The following is a 21153-nucleotide window of genomic DNA, read 5'->3' as shown; positions in this document are numbered from 1 at the left end:
AGAAAAGGTACATAATTGGTCTACATTATTAATGCATCCACCAAGTTAGGAAGGAACCTTTCATGCCTTAATTAGGATTCTGTTTATGGAAAATACAAGTGAAAACAGGAAAACTATTATATGAACACTTCCTTCTCTAAGTTTAAACAGTTAGCCTTACTTCCAGGTTCCAATTGTTTGTATAATAATAATTACACAAACAATACATGTTACAATAATAAGTATTTTTGAGTAACTATCTGTGGCTTTGCTTTAATTCTTCGATGGTTTTATTTTATTCTGAAAATAACGTACCGGAAGTCGTATAGTTGTCACGCTCAAAACTTTGCTAGTGTCTCCGCGTCACTGATCTTTACACAGTGAACCATGGTGATTAGCTTGACATTGAGCCGACGGCTGCCGTCTCGTTGGCCCGGCTTCCTGCAGTGCTACAGTACTAACACAGAAAGCTCCGCAAGAGTAAGTTGTTTCAAAAACAGTTTTACATTTGCTCGTTTCATTAGTGGTCACATGTTGAACCAACGTAATATCTAAATGCAGCAGCACCACGTCGAGGGTTTCATGTCTTTAGTGCAGAGACAATCTTTGTTTCCTACTGTTGCTTTAATAACGCAAATAACAGATTAATAACTCTGTGACATAGCTAAGCTACTAAAGCACGTTATGCAACAGCTTCCTGTTAACCAAGCTGTTATCGTAGCAACCCCTTTTCAACTAGATTAGCGATATTTGAAACAATAAAACTAACCAGTAACGGTAATGTAACCTACTTGAAAGACTGACGTTAGCTTAATTTTTAGCTGCACCTTTTGAGGACTTGTTTACCTGTGAGGTTGCTAGCAAAGTTGTTGTAGCACAGGTCGTGTGGCAGCAGGGTTGAGCGATATGGGCAAAAATGCAATCACGTATTTTCATATTGATCCATATTTAATTCCATTAATGAGGAAGGAAACACAGTCAACATATTTGTTATACACCAAGGATACAACACAATGTGTTTAGGGGAGCAACACTGAATATATATATATATATATATACTCTAAAGGATCCCTTTTAATTTGAAATTTAAGTACATCCTAAATAAAATAACAAAACAGTTTTATCAAAAAGCGTAAGTTAAATAGTTTCACAAACATAACATTACATTCTAAACACAGCAACATTGTTGGGTCCAACTGTCACCTTTGTGCAACAATATTTAAGAAAAGTCTAAATTAGTTTGTATTATTACTCAAAACGCTTGTTGCTGCTGGACTCAAAAGTTTCAGCATTCAAATTTTGTTGGGCTTAGAGATACCATGTCACATTCAAAATGGTACAAACCTTGATTAAATAACTGATTAAATGTGTTTTAATACCTAAATCTCTATAGACATTTTTGTTTTTATGCACTCCCATAAGAGTTGTGGCAGGATGTGTGATTTGAGTCGTTATCTATCTTAGATTGTAACAAATTTAGCACCACAAAGATGCATACATTTCCAGAAATAACATTTGAATTAAATGATGTATGGTTGTCAGAAGAGGATGAAGGGAAGAAGCCTTGATACTTCAGCGCACACCTGAGGTAGTGTGTAGACAGTAGCAAGGTAGGGTGCACTGTGCAGGTCAGGAAAATGTTTATGTGTTAGCAACAGTCCAGTACCAGGAGTGTGGCCTCATACCTATGACCAAATCACAGCCGTGCTGATATTCAGTACATCACTCCCTCTTGTATGATATTGCTTAAATAACACATTTACAATTGAGAGTTAGTTTTTTTTTTTTTTTTTTTTATTAAAGGCGAGGTTTGTTTTGATACTGCCACCTTGTTGAAGCCACAGTCAGTGGTTGGATATAACAGACAACACAACCTCGTAGTTGTGTCATAGTCATTAAATGCCAGCGGATCCACAAGCCTTCTCTGAATTCTGCAATATGATATTTGTCTGATGGAAGTTCTATATGTACTGTATGTACATGTAGGTACTAACAGGAAATCACAGGTGGCACACATCACAGGACAAACCAGCCTTATCTTCACACTTGATGTGGCCTTGGACAGACCCTCCACAACAAAACCTGTGGAGTAAAACATCAAGCTTCACAAGGGCTGTAGAACAAAGACTCTAATAAATAGCCAGTCAACATCATCGCATCCAATTGATAAGCTTACAATAGCTTTTAGAAAGAGATATGTGTGTCAAGTTTGTCATCACCCAGAGTTCTGACGCACTAAATCAGCAGATTTATGGAAGACCATGTTTCCCTCCAGCCCTAGAAATCAAGCTCTTACTCTCTGCTGTCTATACACATCTTCATCTCAACTGAACTAAATAGAATAAAGCAAACTCAGGAAAAGACTGGTTCAACTCTAATGCACTGTACTGTATTTCCTCTACAATTTTCAGGTGTGGTAAATGGGATAGAGGTGGTGGTGGTGGTGGTGATGATATAGATTTAAAAAAAACAACAACTATTTAACAATAACGAATTGTGATGCAGGTACTGGATTCCTTGGTATGGTATGGTGATACTTTTTTTAGTAATATACTGTGTGTCATATTATGACATGTCGTTAAAAACACTTGTACATCAGACTTGTATAAAAGACAGAGATCCATTCCTATCTTGATTGAATTAACCTGTAGGAAACAGTATGGTGAAGTTATGCTCGAACTCCATGGTGTGAACATTTTTGCTGAAATACTTTTGCAGTACCGCAGAATAACTGCAAAATTTACTGCACAGCTGAAGCTGTGGTTGAATATATAATGCTATGGATATGGCTATGGTAGCTGTACTGAAATTATGTTTTACTGCTCCTATTAACATCAGCTGAGGATGCACCAACTCACAGCTGTGGCTGTGGTCACAACCAGCGGCGCTCTACTGCATAATACTACATGATACTATACCATAATACAGATTAGCCTCCATTGTTCATGAGGAATGCAAAACTTAATGTGAGGCAAAACAAATATTATTGGGAGTCACCACAAAGTTAGTTCAGAAAAAAAGTCCAGTTATTTGCAATTATTTTGCAATCATAACCTGTAGTGATGACCTTTCTGCTGGGCTGTTTATCCAGCTTTAGAAAAATGAACCATTTCCAAATCACCAATGTCTTGTAACCTCTCCTCGCCACAGTTTTCTTTATCTTGTGTGGCCATGTGACTCCTCGTGGCTGTTCATGTGTATCAGCTACATAACTGTATTAATAGAGTGATGGTTATCCCTGTGTGGGACTGTCTCATCCACTGTGTGGTGTATAGTCCTGGAAGCTCCCAGAGAAAACTGCTGGGAAGTTGAGCTAGGGCAATTAACCAGATGTACACAGGGCAATTAACCAGAAGTACACAGGTAGTCCTCAACCTGAAAGTCTTTTTCTTCTATAAGAGAAAACTATCGTTTGAAGCACTTTCAGTTAAACTAGCGATGGGTGAATGAAGCCTAATTCTTTGGGACTTACTTTCTATTTGTGCAGGAGAAAGATTTATAGCTTTGAGGCTTCAAATAAAGGAAGTATAGCAACATCTGGTGGTTTACAAAGTATACAGCAGCCCCTCAAGACTAGTGGAAGCACAACGAGACCTCACTGATTTTCATAGTTTTAGTCTCGTGTGTCAATAAAAGTCTGTTAATACTTTATGTGCTGCATTAAATTTAGATGTTACTGTGCAATACGTCACAGTAAAATAAGTAATGAATACATTGTCCAGAAAGCCTGGATACCAAATATTTTTGATGACACAAACTATTACTACATATTATTGGTATAGTTTAGGCCCAGTATCATTTTGTTTCAACTTCATGGTTGATATTATGTAACATCTCATGAGTTGCACTGTGATGTGATTGGAGAAAGATATTCATTATATTTAATTTAATATTTACCACTAATGTCCTTCATATTAGATACATGTTAAACTGACTGGTTTGAATAGAGTTTGACGTGTTGTTCTCTCTAAATAAAAAAGCTGAGCTTTTCAGGGCCAGTGTTCCAGTCAAGTGTATTATTTCATATTTCATCTTTACCTCCCACTCTCTTGCGATGACTCACTGCCCTTCACTGTGTGTATCTGTATGTATGTATGTGTCTGTGTCTGCGCAGAGTGCTGTTCTGGACAGTGTGCTCTCTACGTTCAGGTCTATATGTGGTGAGGACAATGTCTCATTGGGTGAAGCTGTCAGAGAGCAACATGGCAAAGATGAGTCTGTACACAGGTTAGTCTCTTTCACTCTGTGACACAGACACACACTTATGGTACAACAAATTGTGTGACATTACACAAAAAGGAAATGGTGCCTCAACAGACATGCTAAAAGCTAAAAATATATGGTCAAGGAGGTGAAAGAAATGTTACAAAGCAGCATCAGGACATTCACACTGTGTCATTGAAGCCTTGTAGACAGCTGGAGCAAAACACATGTTAACACACACAGATAAAGACGCATTTAAATAAGATCAGTGTGCCACTTGGCACCTGAGCTTCAGGGTGTATATGCACTATGCATCCCGTGTTGGTCATATTCAATGAACCTGATTAAATATGAGGAGAGCTGTTTGTTCTTCTCCCTGTTAGTGTTATAAAACTCCATCAGTAGATTTCCGCCCACTATTAAGTTGTCAAACCAGATTAGTTGGCAAACAGTTGTGTATTTACACATCCAGCAGATACAGGGGAATATTAGTATTCATGTGGTGTGACAACCTTACCCACTGTTGTTTCATTCATTGTTTATATAAAACTATATTGCTGCTGTCCAGGTGTTGTCCCCCAGATGTGGTGGTGTTTCCTCGTTGCGTGGAGGAGGTCAGTGCCCTGGCCAAGGTTTGCCACCACCACCGCTTTCCCATCATCCCTTTTGGCACCGGGACTGGCCTGGAGGGAGGGGTCGGCGCAGTGAAGGTGAGAGAACGGAGGCATTTGTGTGTGTGTGTGTGTGTGTGTGTGGATGTGTGTGAAGTGATACTTTGGTATAGTAAGGGCAGTAATAAAATCAGTGGAGCCATATCATTTACTGAGGAAGCAAATAGAGAGCAAGATTTTAACTGAACTTAAAATTTCATCCTGTGAAATTACTAGTTACAGTGTGTATGATAATTTCAAAGTAACAGAAGTAGAACCTTAGAACAGTAATTTACAACGGACAATCTAAAAACACAGTATAAGTATTCATGTACTGTATACATGTGTCTTCCTTCTGCTCCCAGGGCGGTGTGTGCTTCAGTCTGAGGAACATGGACCGGGTTCTGGATCTCCACCAGGAGGACTTTGACGTGACAGTGGAGCCCGGTGTGACTCGGAAGGCCCTCAATGCCTACCTCCGAGACACCGGCCTGTGGTTTCCTGTTGGTCAGTCACACTGTCTCCCAGCTTTCATTGTATTTTTTAGTAGCTTAGTGCGAAACCTGAGAATTTTAAATTAATTATTTTTAATAAACGCTCACAGAAGAAATTTCTTATAAAACTTTTGAATCTGAATAGTAAAATAAACTACAAGGAGGCCATGAGGTTCTGTCAAAACTACTTACTACAAGTCCTCCTCCTAGTCCCTCCTACATCACTGTGATTCATTATGTCCATCAGTAGAACAACAGTCCTCCTCCTTCTTGTCCTGCCAAGGTTTACAATGTAATTCACTAAATCAAACCACGAAAACGAAACAAAAAACGCAGCTAAATACTAGACTTGCTGTTGCTCTCCTCCGCTGTGTGCTGCCATGCGCTCTGCAGACACACATGCCAACAAATTGACAATGTTTGGTGCTACAGGGTCATATGACCACTCATTGGAAATGTATTGCTGTGAGCTATAACAAGGCTTTCAGTTCTCCATTATGACCAGCAGATGGCACAAAACTCAGTGTGTTCTTCAGTGAGGCTTTCACTCAACTCATAAATCAGTCTCCTCAGTAGAGGGTGAATGTGAAAGTGTATTTACAGGCTGGAAGGTAAGATTCTGATTTCAATCCCTTTTGATCTGTGTTTCATGAAAAAGCATAACTGAAACGTAGAGTTTTGTCTTTGTGGCTGTAAAATATTAAGTATAAATTTGAATCTCCCTCTGGGCTTTAATGTTGTGTTCATCTTCTGATTTGTTTGGCATGGTTAGAAAGGTGAGTCAGTCTATTTTTGTATGATAGAAAACATGTTGTGGCATGAGGAAAAAGTCATCAGTAATTTTTCAAACATGACAGGACCTTACATTTATAATTAGATATATTATGACACACATTTTAACCCTTTTTATGTGAAATATGACATTAGTGGAGAACAGAACTTATGGATATCAAAGTAAAACAGTGTAACTGGTAAACTGATGGATCTGGCAAAGTGATAGGGTGATATGAAGATGATAGAGTAGTGGGGTAGGTGTGGGGGTGTGTATGGGTGAGTGGAGATGTGTTGATGGATTATATGGAGACTATGAGGACAGAGGGGAGCGAAGATAGATGAGGTAAGGAAGAAAGAGTTTGGTTTATGGGGGGCTGAAAGGTCAAAGTGCGATGGTGTAGGGAGTGACTGCCGATTGCCAACGGGTTGGCACACTAAAGCTGCAGTGGGAAGAGCCACATTCTCAGTCCTTTACCGTATCAGCGGGGAGTGCAGAAACTCTGGGACCTCAGAGGGAAAAGTGCAGCGGAGCGGCTGTGAGCTGCTCTGTAATAGAAATACCTGTTAAAAAAATACTTACAATAAACCCTAAATCGCTCCTTTGTGTGGCTTGTTTTCGAGAGTCTTCTTTGCTTTGTTGCGGTGTGCAGAGCAGAGGTGGGCTCATTATTCTCTCCTGATTGGTTTGGGCTTGCAAGAGAAGAGACAGAGTGGAAACCTCGTCTGGTACCTTGTTTTAGCTGAACAGGGGGTGAAATGTGAGACGGTGATCTATCGTCATCTACTACTCTGTTGTTAGGTTGTGTAGGGAGATGCTCTTCAGAGGACATCCAATGGCTTTTGTGTTATAATGTGTATAGTTTAGAGGGTAAGGAACTGAGAAGTTGGTTTATTTCTAGTGGATCATAAGTTGTGGTTCCGGCTGGGTGTTCAGTTTTAGTTCTTTATAGCATTAGGTTGACTGGTTAGCAGAGATCCTGTTCAAAACGTTGCTGTCTCAGATTGTTTGTCAAAGTTAATTGTGTCTTCTGGCTTAATAAACTGTTTGGTTTGAATCTGGTGCTGATTCATTTTTTATGGAATAATCCTGATGGATTCTGTAAAATGTAATGATATAAAGTTTTGATTTCTTTCTTAATGTCTCTATCGCATCAATTTGTTTTTCTCTTTTTGCAGCCTGAGAAAAGGAATTCTTTTTTCCCTCATTACTGTTTTTGCTGTTTCCCCAAAGGTTGCATGCTGACATGTCTGGTCAGTCATTGTCTACTAGAAAGGATTTCCACACTCGTTCAAAGTAGTCAATAGTAGAAGTTCTTTATCTCTGAGTAGTGTGTTGTTCAAGTGCCTTTTATAAAAGAGATAGAGAGTGATAGTACCTAGAGTTACCAGTTACTAGGTAATGTTATGCTTACTCGTGCATGGTGAATAATAATTAGTATAGATCTCAAATAAACCGACAGGGTGGATTTGTCAGGTTGTGGATTAAGGGCTAGGTTAAAATCACCTCTTGTGAAACGTTTTAATTTTAAGAAACTATTCCACATTAGTTTTGAGAATTGGGAGGAATTGCTGTGAATAAGCGAATGAAATGAAAGAGTGGTTGCCTCTACATCAGATCTCACTTTTCTACCGTTAAGTTGAGTAAATGTAGCAGTGTCCCGCGTAACAAGAGGAGTATTTCATACCCAACAGTATGGAGGGTTGGCCTTTGATGTTAATAAACAGCAACATTAACATTCCACTGTTGAAAATAACCATAAAGAAGTCAGCCAACATGAACACGTCTGGCTGAATGAATGAAGCAATAAGAAAAGGCTGCTCAGTCCGATAATCAGGCTAACATGTTTTGTTCCACCTCCCTGATGTCCAGGGTGTGTGATTCTGTGTTTCAATCCAGCCTGGTCAGTCATGTATGCCAGCAGCATCAATCTAGCACGTGGATATCTTTCACTTTTCCATTTCCCTGTTGGTCAGTCACATAAAAACTGTTTCACAAGATAAATCTTTTCCATTCAGGCGTCCACCGAGGATGTTATGTGAAACAGTTGAAGTCCTCTAATAAGATTTTGTCATCTTGCAGAGCTGTCAGAGTCAGTAATGCCAGGTTTGTTTTCCAACGGCTGAGTTTGACTTGTATCAGTAAACTGACACTGAGGCAGATCATTTTACACATCTTTGTTCCTTCAGAGGTGACACAGAAAATGTTTCTCAAATATGTTGTTATGTAAAACAATGTTTTTAAAATCAAATTTTAGCTGCCATTAAATTCCTACTTCCAGCTGGTGACGATACTGGATAAGAAATCTCAACAACCCCAAAGTGAAGAACTTTAAAGTAATTTAGGAAACACTAGTGATGTGCTGTTTCCATCTCAGATCCTGGAGCTGATGCCTCTCTGTGTGGTATGGCTGCCACCAGTGCGTCTGGTACTAACGCAGTACGTTATGGAACTATGAGGGAGAATGTTATAAACCTGGAGGTGGTGCTGGCTGACGGGACCATCATACACACAGCTGGGAATGGCCGACGTCCCAGGTAACCTCACTACCTTTACTGTTTCAGGATTTCTCCAACTACACGTTAACAGACATTCACATTTTCATTCCCAAGCCAGAAATATTTAACATCACCTAATGCATCTTTAAGCCTCTTATTTATGTTTTCCTTCCCTGCCTTCCTTGTTGTCAACCTTCAGGAAGACTTCAGCAGGTTACAACCTGACAAACCTATTTGTGGGTTCAGAGGGCACCCTGGGGATCATCACCAAGACAACGCTGCGCCTGTACGGCATCCCAGAGGCCATGGTGTCAGCAGTCTGCTCTTTCCCCTCTATCCAGGATGCTGTAGACAGCACTGTGCAGATCCTCCAGGCCGGAGTACCCATCGCTCGCATCGGTGAGGAGATGATGCCTCACAGCCATACAACAGATAACTGCACCATTTCAACATGACAGTCAACGTAGCTCAGTATATTTTATTGATCAAGGTGGGAGCTGTTGGTTGCTGACCTTGGTGACAAATAACACTGCACCACTTGTAGCTGCTTCACAACAAAGCACTGTGTTTAACTAGTAATGTGAACAAAGGAGGGAGGAGCAGATCTTTTCCAGTTTCTACACTTCACTGCACTGGATCACACTAATTAACGAGTCCATTGTGTATAGGGATGGGAATCGGCTGAGAACCGGTTCCTAACTGGTTTGATCCATCGACATCATTTGCTTTTATGCTTAACGATTCCCTTATCGATGCCTTCCACTTAGTTCCACGTGCCTCGCAAAACAATGACGTCACGCTTTCGTGAGAGGCAGTCAGCGCGATGGGCAACGAAGGAGTTGAGGAAGTGTGGCTTAAATTCACACAAAATGACGCTAACAGCGCAACGTGCAATGTCTGTGGCACTAAGATTTCAAGCAAGGGCAGAAACACCAGCAACAAGCTGAAACATTTGTAGACACAGCACGGCATTAAATATCAGGAGTGGCATGTGTTTGAGAGAAAAATCCACAGGAATCAATAAGGGAATCGATAAAGAATCGGATTGATAAGAAGAATCGATATTGGTATCAATAAAATCTTATCAATTCCCATCCCTGATTGTGTAAATATACAGCTCAGTGAAGATACTTTGTTGGTTACATTTTATTTTCTGCCACAAGGTTGACAAGTTAGGATCAACCATTCAGTCTTACAGTAACAATCAGTTTATAATACGACATTCAGAGACTCGGGAGAACGGATGCTATTAATAGCAAACATGTAGCATGTAGGCCTGCTGTACATAAAATAATAATAATATGATCTGCTTAATGGTTTCTGTCTGGAAAAAAAAATTCAACGACATCAATGAAAGTATATGATATTTATATTGATGATAAATGTGTTTACATCAACCTGTTTGATTCACATTTTCAATTTTTGCATTAAAAAAAAAACACCTGAAATAAAAAAAAAAGTCCAAATATCACAGAAATGCTTTTTCACTTGGCTGAAGTGTTTGAATAATGTAGGGCTGGGACGATTATCCGACGTAATCGACGTTGTCGATTATAAAAATTATTCGACGTGGAATTTTAGTGTTGACGCGTCGTGTAAAACCACACATGGTAAATGTTCATAGAACAAAACCGGAACATTCTAATGGGACCGTTTATATCCATCGTCTTTGGTTTACCCGGATACAAGCGCAGCGCACGGACTGGGACAACGCGGTGACGTCATTGAAGTCGTTGACTACGTGAATGATTTGCGTCTGTGTAATCTATTTGAACAACACGGCGGCGTCTACCAGCAGTACGACGGAGCGTGTGGAGCAACACGCGGTAAAAAGGCTCGCACACGGTCCTCCAAAGTTTGGGAATACTTTAATCTTGACACCAACAGTGCAGTAGTCTGCAGACTCTGTGTGTGTTGGACGGGGCAAATTGTTATATTAAATGACTAACTGGAAAATAATTTTAATAAAATTACTGTTAGGTTAATAAAAAAATAATCGTTAGATTAGTCGAATAATCGAAAAAATAGCCATTTGGGACAGCCCTAGAATAATGTATGAAACACTTCAGCCAAGTATGTATGACTCTATTTGTCACCCAAGCTACCGCTGAAGAGACCCAACTTTGGCAGAAGAAAATATCAGACTCTGGTGGCTCACCTGGTAGAGAGCATGCATCATTAAGTCTTAGTCCTAACCGCAGCGCGCCCAGGTCCAAATCCAACCCGTGGTCCTTTGCTGCATATCATCTCCTCTGTCTCTCTCCCTGACTTTTCTGTCTCTCTCTCACTGTGGCTATCCGCATGAAGGCAAAAAAAATACCCCAAAAACTTCAGATACATGTACTGTATGTGTTGACCAGTGAGAGGAATGTTGCTCACAGTCTGCTTGGAGCAAAGCAGCAGCAGCTGCTGGCAGGAGGAAAGTGGTTATAGAGGAGATTCAGAGGCAGGAATATGCTGCTAGATGCACAAAGCAGGGGTTGTGCATGCGTTTGGAAAGTGTAGAACAGAAAGAAAGAAACTTAGCTGGAGGGGAGTGTGGGGCGTGGAAGCAGGTAGGAACTTGGGGATGTGGAAGTACATCTTTACCTTTATGTTCAGGTGTAGCTTCACCACGGCACATTCTGTCAGGGTGTAAAACAAGCCCAGGGTGATACACCTGCAGACATAACCAAGGGCTGACATGTCTGTCAGGAGCCGCTGAGGGTGAGCGCCTCGAGGTAAACTCACTGGATTGTTTAGGTATGGTGCAGGACAGCTGCAGACAGGGAGGGGCTGACAAGAAAGAGTATGTTTAGGAAAACATCTCATACAGTCCCTCAGGAGACAGCTACCACTAATCTAAGCCCAAATCTTGTGTTGTGGTTAGACTCGCAGTGTGTTGTGTGTTTTGTGGAGCTGGCAGGCTGTAGAAGTGGCCTATGAGAGGTAAAAGCTCAGAGCTACAGAGCTGGTAGTGGAGGCAGTGAGCAGCACTTCTACAGACAGAAACATCTTGTTGATGAGAGAGGTCAGAGGAGAACGACCTGACTGCTTCAAGCTGACAGAAAGGCTACAGTAACTCAGATAACCACTCATTGGCGTCACTGGATGCTCTTGACGGTCATTTGGCCCCCAGTGGCTCTTCAGGGGCCATCTGAATGCTGATGGTATGTCAAGATTCTCTCAAACTGCTCTGTTGATTATTGTTGCTGTGCAGTAAACGTTTTTGTTATAAAATTAAATTAAATGCGTTGTTCTGGATGAATAAAATATTTAATAAACAAAGAAAGAAATCTTACCTCTGTCCCTCACTAAAGAATGACCTTTAATGTGGTTGTTAATTAGGGCTGCACAATTAATCGAAATATGATCAAAATCGCAACATGACCAAATGCAATATCCAGATCACAGGAGCTGCAGTCTTTTTGGTAAAGGTAAATTGTGTCACATCATACCATAAATAAGTGTTGTGGTGCTACAAACCGCCCGGCCACTGTTTTTCAAATTAAAATGCAAAAATGATCATTTGCGATATCTGCCAAGATAATCACAAGATGATTTTTATCCCTATTGTTGACCACAGATTTCAGGTAGAGATGAAGTTGAGTGCTGCTGCATTTTTCTATTGTGGGACTCTCGCCCTCCAAAAACACACTAACATGTCTCTATACATCAAAGAAGATAGGTGCAGTTAGAAAAGGCATGATAATCAGACAGGCATAAAAAAGCAGTAGGGATTTGATTCATTATTCTACATACTATGTGTAGACCCTGTCTAGATAACTTAGATAATGGCAGTCGGCATCAAGGATAACTGTTCAGAGCCAGTTAAACACAACAAGGCGTACACTGAGGAAACAAGAGAATCGATGATCTCATCGATCACATAACTGTTCATAAAGACCAAAGTCTGCTACTCAAATAACATGAAATGGGTGCCATATCAGTGTGGTAATTGGTTATATAAAAATGCAGCACATCACTGGTCAAACATGAGTATTACAAAGTACATGAACTATTTCCTTTATGTTTTTAAACATGTAAGCCAAGTTTGAGTAAGATGCGCTTTTGTTGACATTTGAGCCACAGAGAGAGAGAGGGAGGAAAGAGGAACAGAGTTTAGGACAATTGGGTCAAAGAAAGGCAGAGATGAACCTTTATTGATCCCTCAGAGAAAACACTTTCCTGCAGCAGGAGGATAATAATATCCAGCTGAGAGAAATGGATAATAAAATTAACAGTGAAAATAGATCAATGTTAGTTATTGGCAGTTGGAAAATATGTTTACAACCATTAAGCAAAAGTTGACAAAAGTCAGAAGAATGACCTACTTAGATGCATCACACTAAAAATTTGTCTTCCCTCCCTCTGTGTGTGTGTGTGTGTGTGTGTGTGTGTGTGTGTGTGTGTGTGTGTGTGTGTGTGTGTGTGTGTGTGTGTGTGTGTGTGTGTGTGTGTGTGTGTGTGTGTGTGTGTGTGTGTGTGTGTGTGTGTGTGTGTGTGTGTGTGTGTGTTACCCAGAGTTTCTGGATGATGTGATGATTGATGCGTGCAACAGGTTCAGTGGTCTTTCCTATCCTGTGACCCCAACTCTGTTCCTGGAGTTCCACGGCTCTGAGCAAAGCCTCGAGGAACAAGTCAACACAACTGGTGTGTTAAAGTACAAATTACAAACACAAATAATCAAATCTCTAATAACTGACTAACTGTTGCTGTTCGATGAAAGCCTGATGTAGTGTGTGTAGCAGAAAATTTTCAGACGTCATAATTTTTTCTAATTTTATTGTGTCGTAAGTTTCATTTTAAATGGGTGAAATTGACATTTTTGAGCATAAGTTTACATCAATAACTCACGATGACAAACATTTTTGACATTTTTGCTAAGAAATTAAAAATGTAAAACTGTAAATCTCTCTACAGAGGACATCACCCACAGTAACAGAGGGTCAGATTTTCAGTGGGCTCGAGATGCAGAGACAAGGAACCAGCTGTGGAAAGCTCGTCATGATGCCTGGTACGCTGCTCTGGCTCTCAGACCTGGCTGCAAGGTAAGGAAAGACAACTGCCACTTTACCGGTACTCCTAATGTCTAATGAGTATTAATGCTTAACCCCCATCATAACCTTTCCTAAAGGATAAAACAGTGTTCAGCTGTAGTATCTTATTTTCATCGTTTACCACAATATCATTCTCCCCTGCGACTGCTGCTACTCGAGCTAAAGGTATGGGGTTGCTGGAGGTGTGATCAACAACAGGGCAGTTAATTACTCCTCTGGTTGAGAGGCTTTGTGTGAGAACTCCATGCTATCACCATCACCAGTGTGAGGCACTTTTACACCTCACTTTATTAACAGTTTAAATCCTAGTGGTTGCAAAAGACGACCACTTAATGCTGTTCCAATTCAGTGACCTGACGCGTGCGTGCGTCTGTGTGTGTGTGTGTGTGTGTGTGTGTTTGTGTTTGTAGGCCTACGCTACAGATGTGTGTGTCCCTCTGTCTCGACTGCCTCAAATCATTGTGGAGACAAAAGAGGACCTGATTGAAAACAGACTTACAGGTGAGCACCGTGCTGTTTACTAAATTAGACTCAGTGTTAATGATGTTAATAAGGCTTGATGTGATTCATTGTGAGTATAATGTCTCTGCCTGCATCATTGTTAACCCACAAATGTGTCATAATTATTACAATCAGAGCATTTACTGTAGAAAAAGAAAAGGACGTCTTGCAAGGCTGCTTTAAAAATCACTGCTTCTAATGATTACAAATTGATCTGATCAAATGTTCTGATTGCAGACTGATCGCACTAATTCAAAATGACCTTTAGATCAAGTTTTAATCAACTGCAACTTTCCTATGTCGATTATTATTTAGTCTGTAAAATTTCAGACAACAGTGAAAATACTCTATACATAATTTCTCAGAGCCTGAGGTGATGTCTTCATATCACTGAACAATAATATCGCATTTCATCACCATAGAATAAACAAAGTTTGGAGCTGTTACTATGTCTCTAGATTAATACTGGATTGATGTATGACTCATAGCCATAGTTAGTAGATGTCTGATCAAGATGAGAGATGAGTGTTTAGCTAGGAACTGGATCATGTAATAAAGGGATTAAGACAGAAATACTGGACTTGTCAGGTAGAAATATATAGATATCTGCTTTTTAATAAAAATTCAATAAATTAGTATATAAAAGAGCAAAAAGCTAAAGCTAATAAATATAGCATTTTAATTAATTAAAAGTCACAAGACAAGATTTACTTAAACTGATAAAAGAAGAGTTCTTTTCAGTACGTCAGTTAGACAGTGATGTTCACCAGAACCCTGCACTAGTCATGCCAGTAAAAGTAAAGCTATAGCTTTAATTAGATTTACAGCAAAACCCAAGAGTGAACTGAACTGACAGAGTGTTTTATTGCTTTCCTTTTTCTTTTTTTTTTTTTTTTTTTTTTTAAGAGGAAGAATCTATTAATTATTATTTCATAAATTACATACTTTTACTTTAAAGTGCATAGTCTCAACAAAAAGAAGAAAACAGCAGCACTGACAGATCACTAAGGAAGATAAAAACATAGAAGAAGAAAATAAAATAAAATTCATCCTGTATGTTTTCCGGTAAAATGAATGAGAATGTTATCTACCCTCAGGTCCCATAGCGGGTCACGTAGGAGACGGTAACTTCCATTGTCTGATGGTGGTGGACCCCAACAACGCAGAGGAGCTGCACAGGGTCCACCTGTTCACTGAGAGACTGGCCAGGTAACCCCCCCCCCCCCCCCCCCCTCTTCTCCTCTGACACCTATCAGTTTCCCACAATCCTCCACCACACAGGACCTTTGTGAACTACTTCAGGAATGATGAATGTTGTCATACGAATTTTACCCATTTACTGTACAGTCTTTGTTGCTGACATTAACATAGATTCGACTTTAAAAGACTTATTTGGTGGGAGTCAGATATTTACAGGAGCATCGGTGTTGACCTGAATTTCTTGTTTCGTCAAAAAAACTCTAATTGCAGTTTTTTTTCAGGTTGTTCAAGTACATTTTTTAAGCTGCAGTAAATGTTCAGCCCTGAGGCCGGTCAGGTAGACAGGCCTCACTGCTCCTGCAACTTCTCCTTCTTCTTCTCTTCTGTCAGTCACTCCTCACTCACACTTTGCCAAATCCTTTTCACTCCGCTCGGCTACCTTCAGAGAAATTCACCTGCCCTTTGACATCCCGCTCTCACCCATCTCTTTTAGTTGATATTGATTTCGGAGGACTAAACTGTAAGTGCTGGGTTTTGAAAATGTTCTTGGAAGCTGTGATAGCGTCCAAAATCTATTTTGTAAAGCTGTAAAAAACCACTGGCTGTACTGGGGTCAGTCATAGATCCCTAAGGGTAATGGCACAGAGGAAAATAGATTTGAATCCTCAGGTAGATAAAGAGAGAAAGATTTGTACAGTACTGGAAAAGGTGCAGGTATAAAGTACGAAATGGTTGTGGTTACAGGGTTATCAATATTTTATGTACATAGTTAGAAATAGTTATTTTTAGGATTTAAGTTAGAGATGGAAACAGCTGTATGCAAACATTTGTGCACCTTGGGCAGATTACATATATTACATTGCCTTACATAGTAAATAAAACCCCTGCAGGAAAGAGACATTAAAAATGAGCCTTTAAGCAGCTTTTAAAGCTCCCCTCCAGACATGTTGTAAACTGTGTAAAAATCCTCTTCTCTGACTAATATTTTGTTTAACATGGTTCTTACACATAAAAAGAAAAAAAATGTAAGTCTGAAGCTTCTCTACTTTTACTATCTCATTGAGAAATCTGGATCAGACCTTATGCCCCGCCCACCACCTGCTTGCTCCAGGTGGACAGGTGAAAGAGCAGAGAGTATCAAGATGGTTAGAGAAGGAAACATCAGAGAGACTCAGCCACATGTCTGTGTGAGACATGACTCAGATGAGGAGTCTGTTGAGTCCAGAACGGATCAGAACGGTTAGCGCAGTTAGCATCTTTTATTTGTTTATGTTGTAACTGGCAGTGGCTGACACAGTGTTAGCGGTTGTGCTAATGCTAACACTCTCTCTCTGTACTGACAGGTTTATTTAGCCCCGCCCCTTCATCCCCACAAGTTGACAGGATTGGTTCCTGAGGTTTGTGACATATGAAACCCTGGCTGTCTGAATCTGTTTTTATGAGGCTGTCATTGGTTCTCTGCAGTTCAAGGTGGAAACACTCAGTCATGGTGTTGACTGATTATTTACTCATGATATGTCTTGTATTATATAACAACACCATACGGACATATTAACTTTATTTTCATTGAAGAAGGGTCTTTACAAATTAAACAATAGTGGTGCTACGTGCAAAAGAATGGGCAGCGTACTAAGTCAGTACCTGGTGTGCCCTTTAACAGTTTGGAAACACAGTAGCAGATTTTGTACAGTCTGTTCTTGATTTAGGAATTTTCACCCTCTCTACCTGCAGATCACTTCAAGTTCTGAGATATTTTGGGCTGTCCTGCTCACACAGCATGTTTAAGAGAGAAAGTCACACAACTGATTGACTGCGCTCTCAAGGATCGTAGACAGGAAGGAGAGGTTAGATATATTTGGCTAACACACCTGGATCAAGAGTAGATTTTTTGAGAAGAGGTTTAGTTACAGCCGCTTTAAAGGACTGTGGCACAATAGTCTGTTTATATATCTAGTAAGGAAGTGGTAACTAGGGGTGAAACTTCCTCGAGCATTCTAGTTGGGATCGGGTCTAAGAGAGGTTGATTATTTATTAAGGAATCGCTGAAGTTGTTGGAGGTTGACTGTCTAAACATATATCAGGTTTCACAGTTTGAGGATAAATCTGTGCCGTTGAGGGCAGGAGATAGTGAATTTAGTGTTTAATAGTTTGAATTGCATCATGAAAGAATCTCATGAAGTTGCTATTACTAGCTATAGCTATAGGAATTCATGGGTAAATAGATCTATGACTGTGTCAATGGCCACAGTGCTGAAAAGAAACATGGCGTTGTTTTTATTTTTCTCTATTAATGAAGAGTAATACGTGCCTTTGGGATTACAGAGGGCCTTCCTATCTGTTTTAAGACTATCATGCCAGACTAAGCAGGATTCTTCCACTTTGGTGGAAGGCCTGTCCTTTGTTTGCTTTAATTTTCAGGTTGGAGAATGAAATCATTGAACTAACCTCCTTTTTTTTTTATTATCACCTTTTTTAGAGGAGCAATAGAGTCGAGAGTCAGGTGGAGTGCTGCACCTGCTTGCTCCTGCAGGTCCTTTACAGTCATGTGGAGGTTTTGCTTTGCCTTTTTGTCCAGCAGATGTGCAGAGGTTCACACAGATGTGTTGCACTCGCAGGTTGATTTCTTTTCACCTCTTCACCTTCAGTTCATCCCAAACCAGCTCCATGGGGTTTAAATCTGGAGACTGTGCTGGTCTTCATCATGTGAAGTCTCCATCTGGTGTATTCTTCTAATTATCTTACTGTAGGATGAACCCCTGACCAACCAGTCTGTCCTACTCTGTTAATGGTCTTTTTCACACACCATTACCTCCCTGCAGTAATGGTCCTACTAATATATCAGAGGGCGTAGTAACACGTTTGATCCAATGCTGCCTTTGTACAGGCAGAGGGTTTGTCAGTCATCAACCTGTAGGAATTGTTTGCATTAACTGGCTTCATTTACTTCCACTGCTGCAGGAGATCTGGAAGTTAACCATTTTCTTCATCCCTGAAAAAGGGATGAAGAAAATGGTGTGAGATTTTTCAGTTTTTAAGAAAAGTCGATTTATAATTATGTGGGCACTGAATTACAACAGAAGTTATCTCAAGGCACTTTTCAAATAGAGCAGGTCTGGGCCTTTTCTTTATAATATTGATTACAGAGATCCACTAATTCCCAACAAGAGCAAACACTTGGCGACAGTGGCAAAGAGAAACGTCCTTTAAAGAGGCAGAAACCTCGAGCAGAACTGGACTCAGGGTGGGCGGCCACCTGCCTTTTGTGACCTAAACTACTTTTTTATACCTTTATTTTGTATCATTTATGGTTTTTCACTGGACTCAAGCTGCTGACATCTCAATAAAAAACTGGAGAAACATTTAAGTGGTAATGTACTGTACTGTCATGGTGGATAAAAAGATCCTCAAGAGGCCTTTTAGTGCAAAGTATACTCCTCTTTTACATCTATTGTTTGGTGTGGTGTGTCAGACTAAAAAGGCTTCACTTCGTGCGAATCTGAAAGTTCCATTGAGACATTAAAATGGAGATGTTACAATATTCACCTTTAGATATTAGTTTAAAAATGGTTAAATTAAATTATAAGACCAAATTACAAATTGTTCTAGTTGATAGTAGCAGCTTCAGTTTTAGTTATTTTGTTTAGTTTTATGAAAAGTCATTAAAATCTTAATGTCAGGGGCTGCTACAGAACTGAATAGACAACTTTGTGCAGTGAATCAATGTGGTTTGTTCTCCCTGTAGGCGAGCTCTGGCCATGGACGGCACATGTACGGGGGAGCACGGAGTGGGTTTAGGGAAGAGAGCGCTGCTGTGTGAGGAGATGGGACCCATGGCGATCCAGGTCATGCAGGGTCTGAAGGACGCCCTTGACCCATATAACGTGATGAATCCTGGGAAAATCCTGCAGCCAAGAGAACTATAAACAGTATTTTAGTCACTAACCATGGGAAATCTGCTCACTGTTGATGGCTCGATCAGAGACTGTCACAATGAAGTTGTTTTTTTAGAGCGTGTTGCATGTAGAAATGCTCCTGTTAAAACAGGACATTTGGAAAACACTGAACAGAGATGGATCAGTCAAAAGTGAAAAGCAATAGGATGTGACTGGGAAGACGCTGTTATTCTAATGTGGGGGGTGTTAGATTTTACATAAATCTGTGATGATTTCACTGGTGTTGCTGTTTCTGCCGTCAGGTGCACTGTGTGCTTCTGCATTGTTTTACAGGGGGATCTAAAAATGTATGACTGGAATCAAGAAAGTCAAGAATGGTTTATTTTGAGTAGATTGTGACAGGTACATGGAATAATCAAGAATAATCAAGCAGTACAAAGACTCTAAATTATCTGTGGCTTTTCAACACTAAAAATAATCATTAGTTTGTGCACTGTTTACTGTGTTACACTGTGACACATGTAGCCGTCAGAGATGTGGAAGGCTGCCTTATTTCCCATAGAAAATGGACAGAGCAACAGCAGGTATCATACACTGTCATAAAACCACAACATACTGTATGTCTGGAAAATATCAGCATTGAAGTTGGTACATGGTGTCAAACAGTTTGAAGGAACAAATTTGTTGAGATAGCAGTTGTTCCCAACCTGTGGGCTGTGAGCCACTATAAGAAAATGTAAGTAATAAAAATGTTAAAAAACAAATTGTTGTTTTCTTCTTCTCATATCACTGTGACAAGCCAATGATGGGAACTGTCATGTTGTTGCCACCGGACCACATCTTATACTTATTTGCTATTTCAGAATGATTGCACGCTGAAAGATCACATCCATGGCAAAAACAGGATAGGTGTCTAGCAACAGGTAGAATTCTTCCTACATGTTTCCCCTGTTTTCAGTTCAGGCCTCAATGTTCGATCATTATCATCAAAATAAAAAGTGCTGTGAGAGCGTCATTTGGCCTCTGTATTGTTATAGAGTCAGATGTGGGCCTCCAATATTAGTGGGCCATGAGTTGGAAACCATTGCTCTAAGGGAATAGTTCAACATTTTGGGGAATTTGCTTATTTGCTTCATGCTGAGGGTTACAAGAGAACTGATACCAATATTTAGTTGGATCCAGCAGCCAGTTAGCTTAGCTTAGCTCAGCATAAAGACCTGAAACAGGGAAACGGTGTTTTCCAGGCTAGCATTTTCCCCTCTTGACAACAAAGCAAATAAGTGTATTTTCCAGAATAATAAACATTTTCTTTGCGCAGTTTGGTTAAATATTCACATTTTAACAATTTAATGTCAGTTAAAAAAGTATGAGTGAATTGAATTGAAGTCTGTAAAGCAAGCAATCATTACACTGGCAGTGATCCTGTTTAAAACGCAATGCCAATAATATATTCTGACTTCTGACCCAGAGAAGAAGCTAATTTTTATATTGTCACAGTTCATATTCTCAGAGAACTCCCAGCATCCTCAACAACTTTAAGAGTGTTTGTTCTTGGCATCGACTGCACCAGCGCTCAGGCGGCTGAAGGTGACACAGCAGTGTATTGTGACACTTGATTAATATGAAGAAGTGTATGTTGGCATCAGAGGGCAGCAGCACTACAGGATGAGGATTTTTACTGCTCTGTAGCAGTGAATGCCGCTGGATGGTTGTGAGGCTTTTTTTGTGAATCACATTAGAAGACAAAATAAAATGCTATTCATTTGTTCCTGCCTCACTAGGCCCATAAATATTATTGTCACAGCTCACAGCCTTTAACTGAACATTAAGAATGAATAAACAAATCTATGCACGGCCACTGAGGTACAATAAAGTGTCTATTTAATTCTCAGTCACAGTTCGATCTTCCTGCTCCTTTATTCAT

General features: G+C 40.0%; 1 protein-coding gene across 1 annotated transcript; it reads left to right on the top strand.

Annotated features, from left to right (window-relative positions):
- The first annotated feature begins 301 nt into the window (after nucleotides 1–301).
- ldhd (lactate dehydrogenase D) lies at nucleotides 302–19993 on the top strand. The gene is made up of 11 exons (XM_056388094.1): nucleotides 302–459; nucleotides 4094–4206; nucleotides 4751–4892; nucleotides 5198–5339; nucleotides 8476–8635; nucleotides 8796–8995; nucleotides 13100–13228; nucleotides 13499–13626; nucleotides 14046–14136; nucleotides 15234–15345; nucleotides 19079–19993. The coding sequence occupies exons 1-11, from the start codon at nucleotides 367–369 to the stop codon at nucleotides 19257–19259; spliced, it is 1491 nt and encodes a 496-aa protein (XP_056244069.1). The 5' UTR covers nucleotides 302–366; the 3' UTR covers nucleotides 19260–19993.
- The last annotated feature ends 1160 nt before the right edge of the window (nucleotides 19994–21153 follow it).

The sequence above is a fragment of the Seriola aureovittata genome, chromosome 10, assembly GCF_021018895.1.
Source record: "Seriola aureovittata isolate HTS-2021-v1 ecotype China chromosome 10, ASM2101889v1, whole genome shotgun sequence".
NCBI classification, from domain to species: Eukaryota; Metazoa; Chordata; class Actinopteri; order Carangiformes; family Carangidae; genus Seriola; species Seriola aureovittata.
The sequence above is the reverse complement of the archived record's forward strand: the minus strand, read 5'-3'. Positions and strand labels throughout refer to the sequence as shown.

Bases quoted from the DNA above. Each gene is read 5' to 3' on its own strand.
- ldhd (XM_056388094.1), top strand. From the start codon at position 367: ATGGTGATTAGCTTGACATTGAGCCGACGGCTGCCGTCTCGTTGGCCC. The intron at 4,893-5,197 runs GTGAGAGAACGG...TTCTGCTCCCAG, and splicing joins GAGGGGTCGGCGCAGTGAAG to GGCGGTGTGTGCTTCAGTCT. The intron at 8,996-13,099 runs GTGAGGAGATGA...TGTGTTACCCAG, and splicing joins AGTACCCATCGCTCGCATCG to AGTTTCTGGATGATGTGATG.